The sequence below is a fragment of the Pangasianodon hypophthalmus genome, chromosome 22 (genome assembly GCF_027358585.1).
Source record: "Pangasianodon hypophthalmus isolate fPanHyp1 chromosome 22, fPanHyp1.pri, whole genome shotgun sequence".
NCBI classification, from domain to species: Eukaryota; Metazoa; Chordata; class Actinopteri; order Siluriformes; family Pangasiidae; genus Pangasianodon; species Pangasianodon hypophthalmus.
Window position 1 is genome coordinate 11,524,524 of NC_069731.1, and position 14,253 is coordinate 11,538,776.

Here is a 14,253-nt window from a genome sequence, read left to right on the forward strand (position 1 = left end):
TATAACTTATCTTCAATAATTGAAAAGTATTTGTGAGTAAGCGCAACGTTAGGCTGAGTTTGTTGACCATCAGTTACTCTCAGTTGGTCAAAGGCGTGCCTCAGGTTTTTGTCACATGACTGCTCCAAGGGGAAATCACCGAGGGGAATCCCTGCCAAGGATGGGGGGACGGAGCCCTCCCCATCCTCCATGTCCCCCTGACATGGAGCTGGGCCCAGAAAAAGCCTCCCCAGCCAACGCTGCGCACATTCCATGCCTCACTACTGCAGGATCCATCCACAAACATTTCCTTCACTAATGCCTGAAACCCTGTCCAATTTGTCACAAGAATTAGTGGATGGGTGAGGCGAGGACTAACCACCACCTCCACTTTATGCTTTTGCCCCCAGAATTTAATACTGACAGGCACCAGCAGATATTCGTGAACATCCCTGTGTGCACACCTCATCTTCACCAATCGTGAATTCCCCAATGCTCCACATTGAACCAGGCTTTGATGGACGGGGGTCTGGTTACACCCTGAGTCCACCAAGGCCTGATGTGGACTCCCTTTTATACTCACTGACATGCAGTACCTTCCTGCTTGACTGGGGGAGGTCTGCAGCATTTCAGGGATCCAGATCAGTATTCCATCTTCCATGAAGGAATGCTGATTCTGGAAATGCATGGTTTCCCTGCTGCCTCTGCAGACCTGCCCTGGCTTTGCCCTGGTCTTGGTGGGCATGGAAGGTTCTATCTGTGTAGAGAGGGTGGAAGTTAAAGGAGACAGTGCCAGTTTGGGGGTCCCCGCACCTCGGTTCCGGGAAGCTGGAACTCGGGGAGTAGTAGGAGAGAGAAAGAGAAAGAGAGAGAGGGAGAGTGAGAAAAAAGAGACACCTGGACCAGGAACCTCCACAAAGTGATTCTCCACCAGCTGCATGGCTTCATCCAGGGATGTGGGCCGGGGCCACTGGACCCGCTCCACCATACTCGTCGGGAGTCAAGCAACAAACTGCTCCAGTACCACCAGCTCAATGATCCCTTCTGTGACAGGAGAACATTCAACCACCGGCGAAAGGAGTCCTTCAGCTGCTGCGTGTAGGTGAAGGGGTGGCCGATCTCCGGGAGCTGCAGTAACCGGAAGCATCGGCAATGCTCCTCGGTTGTCCAGCCGACACACTGCAGAACTGTCCTCTTGACACTGGAATACTCCAGCTGTGTCCGCAGCAGCAGCTGCTGGGTGGAGAGCTGGGCTTGCCCCGATAGCAAGGGGAGGAGTCGCAGAGCCCATTCCTCCTCTGGCCATCCCCACATAGCTGCCACGCACTTGAAGAGCTCCAGGATCATCCATGGATGAGCACCACGTGTGGTAGGGGACACAGCTGGAGATGTACTGGGCTGCCTACCGGCTCTCAGCCTGCTCCTGTGCGAGGGCTTCGAAGCGCAGTTGCTGCTCGCAGCGCATGTAGAGAAGTGCTTGGTGTTGGGGTTGGTGGAGGGTGGTGAGAGGGGAGAGGGGAGAGGGGAGGTTTCCTAGAGGGGAGGTTTCCATGGCTGCACCAGAGTTTACATCAATCCCTGCTTTTGGCACCAGTGTAGAACCCCGGTGTGTGAGGGTGTAGAGGAAGCCTCGAGAGACAGGCGGAATCTTAACTGAACTGTGTGAGGGCGTAGAGGAAGCCTTGAGAGACAGGCGGAATCTTTACTGAGCTCTGGGCTCATGTTTATTCAGGCCACGCTTTTCAGCGCACATTCAAAACACTTGCACCTTTTGCTCCGTCAGGTTCAAGTTCATGGTTCCTGGCGTGGGTAGGTGTTTGCGCATATGTGTGTCTCACAAGCGCCTGCCAAGTGGTCTCGCACTTTGTCTCTCGCTCGCTCACAGGTTATGGGAGTCACTGAAAGCACAAACAGACACAAATAAGTAGACTGCTTGTAATCAGACACAGGTGAGAGTTATCATGCGTTACCTGCCGGTTCAACCTGCCTCCTCTCCGTCCACAGCTGATGCTCGACCATGCCCCCACTGCCACACTTACCTCTAGCCAGTTCCAAACAATATACTCAAATATACAGTACTGTGCAAAAGTCTTAGGCACCCTATTTTTTTAGTACAAACTTTGTTATAGGTTTTTATTTAATGACTTCTACGTTATTGATTCAGTACAAAACCATTTTAGATTTCCAAACATTAGTTTTCCAGCACAAAATTAAATGTTACAGAAAAATGTTTGTATGTCAGTAAAGAAAGCAGCATGTTACATAAGAGACCACTTTTCAGACAAAAAAACATAATGAAGGCCGCTGGGTTTTGCTGCAAAAATAAGAAGCAAATGTGACAGTCAAAGTCTCCAGAAGAGCTGTGGCTGGTTCTGTAAGATGCTCAGTAAAACTTACAGCTAATTTCCTTATAAAACTGCACAAATGGTACCTGAGACTACTATTTTTTTTTTAAAGCGAAGGATTGTCGCACCAAATATTGACTGTTTACCACTCTTTATAGTATTTTTTTCATGTAGACATCTTTGCTCTACAGCATTTCTTTGCATGTGCCTAAGACTTTTGCACAGTACTGTATATTTTAATTTATTAAATTTATATTCAAATACTTTTGTCAGCTTCCAAGCTCCACAGAATATGAGCCCTTTGTAGTTGTTTTTGTAGAATCAAAGGCACAATCCAGCTGTGCCACATCTCATTTCAGTTATTTAAATGTGTGTGTGCCTGTGTGTGTGTGTGTGTGTGTGTGTGTGTGTGTGTGTGTGTGTGTGTGTAGGTCACAGCATAGCAGAGACTCTCACTGTTGCCCTACGTGTTGCTGAAGAGGCCATAGAGGAAGCAATCACTAAAGCAGAGGGCTACAGGGACAGTCTGGTTTGTCTCTTCTGCTCATTTCTCTTACAGATCCACTCATCCCTCCATCTATCTATCTATCCATTTTTCCACATATTCATACATTTACACATTAACCTATTCATACAGCGATCCATCCACCATCAATTCAAAAGATCATTTCTTCTATCTACAGTATTTAATGATCTGTTCATCATCCATCCACTCATCAGCCCATCAAACTGGTCATTTAGTCTCCTATCACATCCCTCCATCCATCCACTGTCCTATTAATCATTCATCCATCCATCCATTTATTAATTACTAAATGTATTCTCTCACATATCTATTCATTCTAACCACCCATTATCTAACCACCCATCAACTTATCCACCCACTCTCTTTCCATTTTCCATTGATTATTATTCCATCCATTCATCCATCATCCATCTACTATATCTTGATTATGCATTATTCTCTGAATCCATTTATGCATTCATTCATCTATTTGTCCATTCATCTGCACCACCTATACATCCACGTATTCATTCTTTCGTGCACTCCTTCATTCCTGTATGGATTGAGGGATCTTTTATTTTATCCAGTGTTGCAGTGTACACAGCTTACCCCATTTTCCCTTCATTTCAACTTTCAATAATTTTTTTAATTGTCATCTTACCAGCTTATAATTTATTCTCCACCCATCTTTCACTTTTTAGGAGAAGCAGAATGAAGCTCGATATCTGCGTGATCATAGAGACGAGCTCATAGAGGAGCTTGCAACCACAATTGTTCAAAAAGTAAGTGAATGTATTGATGTTATTTTAGATTATTTTCAATTAATGAATTCTGCAAAGGAAAAGGTAATTCTGTCTCACACTTTCTCTCTTTCTCTGTAGATTATTCAGAGGGGGAAGCAGCGTTCAGAGATGCAGGCAGAGTATGACTTTGTTTGGTCTCAGACTCACAACAGTGACTTGCCCTCCCCTACCTCAGCATCAAACACATGCAACACTTCTCAGCCCAGTACGGTCACACAGGCCTGTCGCAAAAACTCCTGGGTAAGACATATCAGGATCAGTCATCAGAATGTGGACAGTGGCTGAGGCCCAGTCCACACATATATGGATCTGTTTGGAAGCTTTTTTTTCCTGTATTTTGGTCTCCACTCTATACAAAATGTTCTGGGTCAAATGAAGATGAAGCTTTTTGACAAGACCCCCCAAGTAGAAGAAAATTTTAAAAAACAATTGTGTGGATGGGAAAAATTTATGTTTTTTCCCTACATCAACCTGTGCATGTCCAGTGTAATTTTGCATGTGTTCTGAATGTGCTAGGACTCCATTTATCATGGCTGCCTACTTTGTGGTCTGTAAATCGTAACATCTTTGCAATTTATTTGAGGAGGCATCAGAACATGACGCAATCCAAACTGCAGAGTGAGTGGAGATTTTGAATAACACCTGGGGGCAAACACACACTCAAGTACACACACGCAGTAGTTCTACTGTTTACTGTTTGTGTATGTGTTCAGGTGGACTGAGATATTTTTGAAAACACTGTTCACAAGGACAAGTTTTTTTTTTAATGAAAGGGGAAAAAAATATGTTTCCAAAAATATAAAATATATGTGTAGATGGGGTCACACTCACGGAGTACGTTATTAGGAAAACTATAATAGTACTGGGTTGGATCTCTCTTTAATCGCAAAACAGCTCTCAATTCTTCATTGCATGGATTCCACAAAATGTTGGAAACATTCTTTTGAGATTCTGGTCCATGTTGACAGATTGCCTCATGCAGTTCCTGCAGATTTTTCAGGTGCACTTTCATGCTGCGAATCTCCCATCCCAAAGGTGTTGGATTGGATTCAGAGCCTTTGACTGGGAAGGCCACTGAAGAACAATGAACTAATTGTCATGTTCATGAAACCAGTTTGAGACGACTATTGGTTTGTGACATGGTGCATTATCATGCTGGAAGTAGCCATTAGAAGATGTGGCCATGAAGGGATGCACATAGTAAGGAACAATACTCAAATAGACTCTGGCATTCAAGTGGTGATTGATATTAACAGGCCCAAAGTGTGCCAAGAAAATATTCCTCACACCATAACACTACCTCCACCAGCCTGGACTGTTGACACAAGGCAGGTTGGGTCCATGTATTCAAGCTGTTGGTGCCAAATTCTGACCCTACCATATGTGTGTCTCAGCAGAAATCGAGATTCATCAGTCCAGGAGATGTTTGTCCAGTCTTCAACTATCCAGTTTTGATGAGCCTGTCCCCACTGCAGCCTCAGCTTTCTGCTCATGGAAGTGGAACCCGAAGTGGTCTTCTGCTCTTCTAGCCCAAGGGTTGATGTGTTGTTCTGAGATGCTTTTCTGCTCACAGAGCGGTTATCTGAGTTACCTTAGCCTTGTCTGTATGGACCAGAATCCCGAAGGAATGTTTCCAACATCTTGTGGAGTCCATGCCACGAAGAATTGAGGCTGATTTGAGAGCAAAGGGAGGCACAACCTAGTATTAGTATAGTGTTCCTAATAAAGAGTGTGTTGAGTATATGTTGTAACAATACTGTATATGTTGTATGTCACCGGTTACATGTTAATAAACTTGTGTGACTCGCTTGTACTAAATGGATCCTACAAACTATCAAAGGAATTATTTAAATTCTCATCAAATTCCCTTCATACAGTAGGTAAACTATTGCTATTTCTCATATAATTTATGTACCAATCATCAATAATCCTGAAATTATTTTGTCCATTGGTGCCCTTAATAAAATTATTATTTAACAAAAATAATCTAATGCTAAAATTAACAGTAATAATTTAAAATGTAAGTGTCCTGCCATGTCATTTTATTGCTTCCACCTCCTATTTGCAGTGACCCCCCCAAAAGCTAGAGTGTAACCCTGGTTAATTGTATTTCTTTGTATGTTTGTCTATTTTAGCGGTCCCTGTCAGCATTATCCCTGACTAGTGACGAGTCCCCAGACAAAACGCCTGAAGCAGACAAGGTGTGTGAAGCTGCAGAACCAGAGCCAAATCTTGAGATTTACTCATCTTTGCGGAGAGAGTCACGAGCATCCATACTGGGGTGGAAAAATGTGGATCGTCTGGACAACTCCAGTGAGCTCTCTCTCTCTCTCACACACACAGTCGCACATGCACATGCACGCACAGAAGCGCACACACACTTTATACTAAATTACACAGACATTTGCATAAATTAATAAGGCTCTAAAGACATACGCTGCTACACATAGTCTACAACTTCTTGTGACAGCATTCTGACAGGAACCAGAGAAAAACACCTTATTGGGTTCTTTAAATAGTATGCACACCTCTGTTAAACTAGCAGGTTTTTGTGAAGTAAAATAATGACACTATAAAGGTCAGATCTTTTGTCACCTTTAATAAGCAATTGAAAAATATATTTAAAAAAAAGTGAAGAACAATAAGAAACTTTTATAGGGGAATAAAGAAAAATAAAAAATTTACAATAACCTAGTTGCATAAGTGTGCACACTCCTAAACTAATACTTTGTTGAAGCACCTTTTGATTTTATTATACCACTCAGTCTTTATGGGTAAGAGTCTATCAGTGTGGTACATCCTGACTTGGCAATATTTTCACTCTTATTTTTGCAAAAACATTCTAGATCTATCAAATTGTGAGGGCATCTCTGGTGCACAGCCCGCTTCAGGTCACCCCACAGATTTTTAGTTGGATTCAGGTCTGGGCTCTGGCTGGGCCATTCAGAAACATTAATCTTCTTCTATTCATGATTTCCTACACCTTGATAAAACCAGCAGTTCTGGATGAAGAAAAGCAGCCTTAAAGCATGATGCTGCCGCCACCATGTTTCGCCGTGGGTATGGTGTTCTTTTTGTTTTGATGTGCTTCTTTTTTGCAACAAATATTCCTTTTGGTATTATGGAAATATTTATAGCTTTTGGAATTAATTAATTAATAACACATTTTGCCACATGGTTTTGCATGATTTAGTTGGGCTTGGGTGTTTTTTGTGAGAAAGGGCTTCTGTCTTGCCACCGTACCCCATAGCCCAGATATGTGAAGAATATGAGAGATTGTTGTCACATGCAGAAAGTAATCAGTACCTGTCAGATATTCCTGCAGCTCCTTCAGTGTTGCTGTAGGTTTCTTGGAAGCCTCCCTGGTACTTTTCTGTCTTGTCCTTTTGGAAAGTTTGGAGGGATGTCCTGTTCTTGGTAATGTCACTATGGTGCTCCATTTTCTCCATTTGTTGATGATGGCCTCCATGGTGTTTCATGGTGCATTTAGTGTTTTGGAAATTTTTTGGTGCCCCTCTCCTGATCAATTCCTTTCGACAGTTAGACCCTGTACAGCCTTTGTCAGGTCTTAGCAGACCATGGCTTCAGCAGTCAGATTTACATTTACATTTATATTTATGGCATTTGGCAGACCCCTTATCCAGAATGACTTACAGAAGTGCTTTGAAGTCTCTATCAATAAATACATCCTGATATTGGTTCACCAGGTCACAGACTAAGAATACCATCAGTCTAAAAAGCTCTGTAGGGGAGGTAATATTGTAAGAGAAGCATACAGACAACATATTTTTTATAAAGTGCTAACTTAGGTATTTCAAGAGGTACGTCTTTAGATGTCATTTGAAGACTGCCAGTGACTCAGCTGTTCAGACATCTAAGGGAAGTTCATTCCACCACCTAGGTGGCAGAACAGAGAAGAGTCTTGATGCATGCCTTCCTTGTACCCTGAGAGATGGTGGGACCAGTGGAGAAGTGCTAGAGGATTGGAGGGAGCGTGGTGCAGTACAGGGTGTGATAAGTGCTTTGAAGTAACTGGGTGCTGGTCCATTTTTGGCTTTGTAGGCAAGCATCAGGCAATCTCCAGGAAGCCATTGGAGGGAGTGTAGCAATGGGGTAGTGTGGGAGAACTTAGGAAGGTTGTAAACAAGTCACACAGCTGAGATCTGGATCAGTTGAAGAGGTTGAATGGCACGCAGAGGCAGACCTGTCAGGATCGAGTTGCAGTAGTCCAGTCTCAAAATGACAAGGGACTGAACGAGCACCTGAGTAGCCTGTGTGGATAGAAATGAGGATGAATCCTTATGATGTTGTAAAAAAAAAAAACAAGATTGCATGCAGTGACCAAAGGTGAGATCAGAGAGTTTTCCAGGGAGATCACAAGATCCTGACATGGGGATGAATTACCTGGGATGAACAGCAGTTCAATTTTGCTGGGATTAAGTTTCAGCTGATGAGCTGCCATCCATGATGAGATGTCTGCCAGACATGCTGAGATCTGAGCGGAAACTTGAGTGTCTGAGAGAAGGAAGGAGAGGATTAGTTGAGTGTCATCTACATAGCAGTGGTATGAAAACCCATGTGAAGGTAAGACCTCACCAGGAGATATATGCATATAGAGGGAGAATAGAAGAGGACCAAGTACTGAGCCTTGCGGGACACCAGTGGAGCGTCTGTGTGGAGCAGATGTGTGGATCCCCTCCACATCACTGACCATCCTTCCAGGTAGGAAGCAAATAATTGCCATGCTACAGCATGAATTCCAAGACTCATGAGGGTGGACAAGAAAGTGTTGTGGTTGACTGTGTCAAATGCTGCTGAAAGGTCAAGGAGGATGAGGACTGATGACAGTGTGGCTGATCTAGCAGCATGTACATTCTCAGTGACAGCCAAAAGGGCAGTCTCTGTGGAATGAGCTACTTTGAAGCCAGACTGGTTAGAATCTTGGAGGTTGTTCTGTGAGAGATAGAGGGACAGTTGATTGTAGACAGTGTGTTCGAGGATTTTAGAAAGAAAAGAGAGAAGTGATACCGGTCAGTAGTTGCTGATGTCTGAGGGATCCAGAGTGGGTTTCTTCAGGATGGGAATAACTCTTGCTCTCTTGCATGCAGTTGGTACATGACCAGATGTTAAGGAGTCATTGGTGATAGTAGTGAAGAAGGAGAGGAGGTCTTATGAGATGGTCTGGAGCGTTGTGGAAAGGATTGGATCCAAAGGGCAGGTGGTAGGGTTGCAGGACAAGATGACATACAGGATCTCTTCTGTTGCTAGATTAGAAAACTGTGCCAGTGAAAGAGAAGGGAATCCTTTAGTGAAGAAAACATGTTGTGGAGCTTGCAAGGATCTTGTGCAGAAGTTTCCAGCTTTTCCTTCTAGAAGGCAGTCTTAGCAGAAGTCACTTCAGATGAGAATTTGGACAGGAGAGCATGGTAAGAGTCAAGATCTGCGTCAAGTTGTGATTTCTCCACTTTCTCCCTGCTGTTCTCAATTCTCTCTGATTGCTGTGTAACACATCTGATAGCCAAGGAACAGGGCAAGAAATCTTTCTGGGTTTAGAAGATAGAGGGCAGAGGAGGTCCATGGATAAATAAAGTGAGGAGAGGAGAGTGTCTGTGGCTAACTCCAGAGAAATATTGATAGGTGGTTTTAGGCAGGATAGGGAGCGTGATAGTGAAGGATACCCAGTGATGATTGGAGATGTGGAGTGGGGTAGCATTAATGAAACCAAGAAGATGTCAAGAAAATCCTACAGAAACAGCTGGTCTTTATTTGGGGTTGATCAGATTAATTTAATTGATGAAAGCTGTGTGGTAATTACTTTTGAACATGAGATTGAATGTGATTGGTTCATTCTGAATACATCCCCAATTATAAAAGAGTGTGCACACTTATGCAACCAGGATATTGAAACTTTTTTTATTTAATGTTTTTCACTTAATTTTTTTATGTTGTAATTTCACTTTGAGGGTGGAAAACTTTGACATGATTTATCTTGGTTTAATTTTTTAACATCACAAAAGCCTGCTATTTTAACAGGTATGTGTGAATGTTTATATCCACTGTAAGTTGTTTCAATTAAATTGTCCACCCAAAACCTATGTACAATGTTATGACTATGTGTATATACAGTAAGGTAAAAAATACTGGATTTTGATAACTTTAAAAAATGTGATTTTATATATCTAAATGTATTTAAGCATTGAAGTGTTCAGGCATTTTTTAATCATCATACATTTCATTCATATAGTAGCATATGCATATGTCTTCCTAAAAACAGTGTTAGATCTTGTTATTTCTTGACAAGGAGTGCCTGATATTAATATTGTTATTACAGTCCTTGATGCATTAGCATTATCATCACTATTTCTATAAGTAAAAGTATTTTTTTTTTAGTTCAGCGAAGAACAAAGTAGTCCTAATGCAAAGCAAACAAGGGACTCAGACATTTGGTCCCTACATTATATTTCTACTTGTGTAGGTGCTTCCTCTGTGCTACAGTCTCCGGATGGGAACTGGATCGCCTTACAGACTTCCCAGCATTCCCGGCCGAGCCTTTTAACCAAACGAAAGAGCTTGGTGTTCAGTGTGCTAGAGAAGGAATCTGGCGTGGTTTCAGCATATGACGAGATGGGGTCAGATTCAGAGGATGGAGCAGAACGTGATAGCTGGGGGCTTGCACTGCTGCAATTCCGCCAGCGTCTCTCAGAAGAAACACGATCATTGGACTCTCAGCGTGACACAGAGCACTATCTACCTATAACCTCACCCTCCTCGGGTCACTTCACCAACACAGAGACCCTAAATTCAGATTCTGAGAACTCTATTGCTCCCCCTACTCAAACACGCATCCCTGTTCACAATGTTACCCAGAGAAACAAAGCTTCACCTGAACCCTACCTTCCCTACATGACCTATGAGCATTACAGACCTGCTGTTAGGCTGTCACACTCACCAAGGCTTGGTGCTCTGGATGTGAATTTTAATCCTCAGGTGGTTGGAGACAGCAGTGAAGGGGAGGAGCATGCAGAGCAGATCCGAAGGTTGCGGCGTAGGAAGCGGAACAAACGCGAGTCAGCTGACCAGAGCCATGTACGTAGTGCACTCTACACAGGGGTGAGAGAATTGTCATTATTTCACATAATCATTTAGCCTTTTACTAAAAGTGAGATTTGAGAAAAAAAGTTTTTTTTGTTCTTTTCTTAGCACAGGGAACGTATTGGTATTATGGTCTGTGGTAATCACACATATATTATAAATGCAGTGTACAGACTTTAGATTAAAACAAAATCTAGAGCCTATAACTGGGCCTGGGATTTTGACTGTAACCTGTCCGTAGCATCAGAATGTTCTGTCTAAGCCTGACCCAACCCTAACCAGGAAGTTTGGATTCTGCAACTGAACCCAGTCTTACAAAATTGTGCACAACATTGTTTCACATTACTTGAGGTATCTAACAGTGAGAAAACTAATACTTATTTGTAACCATCACTGAATTTTGTATCAAATGCCACACAGTACTCAAAATATGTAATCTTTCATTTTGTCATTCTTTTAGTGGTACTCTATGACAGTCATACATTTACAATTTACAGGCACTTTTATTTAAAGTGCTTTACATTTGAGGGTTAATGCCCTTGATCATGGGTCCGAAAGTGACAGTTTGGTGGTACCAGTATTCAAACTCAAAACCACTGAGCCACCACTGCCCCTAAATTTAATTTTTTGTGTCCTTTCTCTAACACTGGATTCATATTAGGCTTGATCATTACCTCATAAATCTTTGTCTTGCATAAGAAGAGCTCTAAGACTTGGGCCACAAACCATGGCTGCAGATTGAGGTTGTTATTGTGAATGACTTTTTCACGCCACTAGGTGGAAGCATAGGTTCATGGTTTGACACTGTGGTTATTGTGGGGGTCATAGGCTTTATACTTTATAAGAAACAAAAAAACAGCAATGAAGAATGATGCTTAACATACACTGCCTTAATTCAGACGTATTAAAATCTTTTTCCCATGAGCCTCACTTCCCATTTTTTAGAACATACTACAGAAGATACAGAAGATACTACTACATTATTTTGGCCAAATGAATGATGTCTTATTAGTGAATCTTTATTGGTCTTTTTCTCCCTAGCTTCCATCTCCTTTTTACTGAAGTAATTGTTTTACTACAAACTAGGATAAAAGAACAGAATCCATTAACTAAAACCCAACACAGATGCCTCTAGGGGTGTATAGGCCTCAAGCTATAACTAATTTTGCTCCCTGTGCATATCTAGGAGAACAACACTCTCCTGTTCAACACCATGATGATGAAACGACAGGACAGCCAGGAGACTCCATCAACTCTTACATCTCCCACCTATCAATCTCCAGACACTGTGATGCAACCCAACAATGTGACCTCCACTGCCATGACTCCTGAATTTGTATATCAGAACACAGTAGCCTGTAACCCTGTGCTCCCTAGTTCGATGATGCATAACCAATCTGAAAATGACACTTTGGACCATGAACTGAGGTCAAAACTCTCTGAACTGGTTGATCAAATTAGGAAGGAGGATTTGACCTCTTCAGATGATGAGCCATTCCGAAAAGTCATTGATAGGCAACGTGATGGAGAGAGGGAGGAAGAAAGTGATGGAGTAAGACAGAGAGAGAGAAAGAATGAGGCACAGAAAGAGAGTAGTAATGGCAAAATGGAGATGGAGAGGAATAAAAGGAAAATGGAAAGACTGAGTGAAAGATGGCTAGAAAGACAGATTAGCAGGGAGTGTGAGGAAAGTGATGTGGTGCGTCAGAGACTTAGAGAGACAGATCGGAAAAGAGAAGGAACCAATGAATTAGAGAGACAAATGGAAAAACAGCAAGATGGGTACAGGCAACAAAAAACAGTGAGACAAAGGCAAGTCAGAAAAGTGGAGACAGAAAGTGAGAATGAAAGAAAAGCAGAAAAAGTGAAGTCAGTAGAAATAGAGCCACACACGCTAGCTCAAGTCAATGGGCTTAGCATGAGAAGAGACCTACAAGTGAATGAAACACAGCAAGTGACAATAATTACTGAGAAAGCAAAAGATGACGAAGTGAATATAAAGAAGAGTGTGGAAGAACACAGTGAGAAAGGACATTATTTGACTGAGGATAGCCTCAGCCTCAGCACCCCCTCTGGCCCAGAGGAGCAAATGTCTCAAACAGAGGTAAGCAGGAAAAACTCTGAACCTGAATCTGTGAGTCAATTCCAATGCACTTAAGTCTCTTCCACTCCAATCTTCCTTCAGATACACTCTTCTCAGTATTACCTCAATTGGTGAAAGCAAAATATTGTTTATTCCATTTTAGGCCACCTTACTCGAAGAGTATAAAAAAAAGCATCCCTGTGTTCCTGTGACATGCATTTGTCACCTTCCCCTCCTGACTTGGAAGTGCACATCCACAGGATATGCATGTCACGTGTCCACTTGCAGTACAAGGGAGGGCAATATAGATTGGGGTGCATTTTTTGCTTGACTTTGGCCACACGAAATTTCCTTTGAAATTTGTAACGTCTTAATTTTACCATGTGTAGTGTAGTTTAATAAATTAAACTTTCAGACCTACATTATAGCCTTTCTGCTTTTTTTATACTGTTATATTTTGCATTTTGACAATTGATTCGACCCAATGAGCACCATCTAACCAGAAATATCTGTGAATATTCATTACTAGGCCAATTTGGCCAGACTTTAATTGGCCAATAAAAATATGGAGAAGCCCACTAAATATACATGTTTATGTACTGTATATGACTACAAAAGTCATTTTTCCTTCAAAAAAATATGAACAAAATTACTTTTATTAAAAACTTTCACTCTAACTGAAGTTGTTCCATTAAAGTCAGCACAAACAAGTATCCCATCTTTTAGAAGTCTTTGTGCTCACTGAATAGATTGTGTTCATTATTACTTTATCCAGCACCAACAAATCTACAAATGTATAAAACTGTGATATACAAAAGTACCCCAATCAACAAAATAAACTCCATTTTTCTACAAGTTTACAGAAATTTACACACACTGACAATCAAGAGCTTGCTGGCTAGTCCATTTTAATTAAATTGCAACTTTCTTCATTCATTCATTCATTCATTCATGCATCTTCAGATCTGAATCCCGGGAATCCCAGGAATACAACCTGGTTGCGACTGCACCTGTCTTGTGTAAAAGGTTTAAGAAGGAACATGTCCCTAAAGACATCAAACAGTTTTGTCCCACCACCTAGATGGCAAGTCTGATAGTTTTGGTGAAGTTACAGTAGTTGCTCTTTTTGTCTTTTTGTTTGCACTTTGCCTGCTTCCCATTATGCTAATGGTCTTCCACCTTTGTTTTGAAAAGTGAGGGATTTTTTATACTATGGTTTTTTATACTAGGGTTAACATCACCTGCATACTGTCTTCACTGGGAGGTAGCACGTTAGAAGGAGAAAAAAAACATAAACAAATGAGCATGCTCCTGTAGGGTAATGCAAGGCCTGTGAGGTAGGGGTTAGAGGTAGAGGAAGAAAGACATTAGTGATGAGGCCAGTCATAGGCCAGGGCACTGACTTGGCACAGCAAACAAAAAAGCCACCTGTGCCTTGACAAACTG

The 14,253-nt window shown here is 42.0% G+C and overlaps 1 protein-coding gene across 3 annotated transcripts in view; it reads left to right on the plus strand.

The window, feature by feature from the left end:
* myripb (myosin VIIA and Rab interacting protein b) overlaps positions 1-14,253 on the plus strand; it is a 205,044-nt gene that overhangs the window by 158,909 nt on the left and 31,882 nt on the right. For 2 of the 3 annotated variants that reach the window (XM_053227864.1, XM_053227865.1), the window contains exons 6-11: positions 2,756-2,853; positions 3,531-3,611; positions 3,711-3,872; positions 5,768-5,945; positions 10,108-10,742; positions 11,911-12,828. In XM_053227864.1, the coding sequence (XP_053083839.1) occupies positions 2,756-2,853; positions 3,531-3,611; positions 3,711-3,872; positions 5,768-5,945; positions 10,108-10,742; positions 11,911-12,828 (2,072 nt within the window). The remainder of the gene's footprint in view (positions 1-2,755; positions 2,854-3,530; positions 3,612-3,710; positions 3,873-5,767; positions 5,946-10,107; positions 10,743-11,910; positions 12,829-14,253) is intronic. The other variant, XM_026938117.3, reaches the window with a different exon arrangement.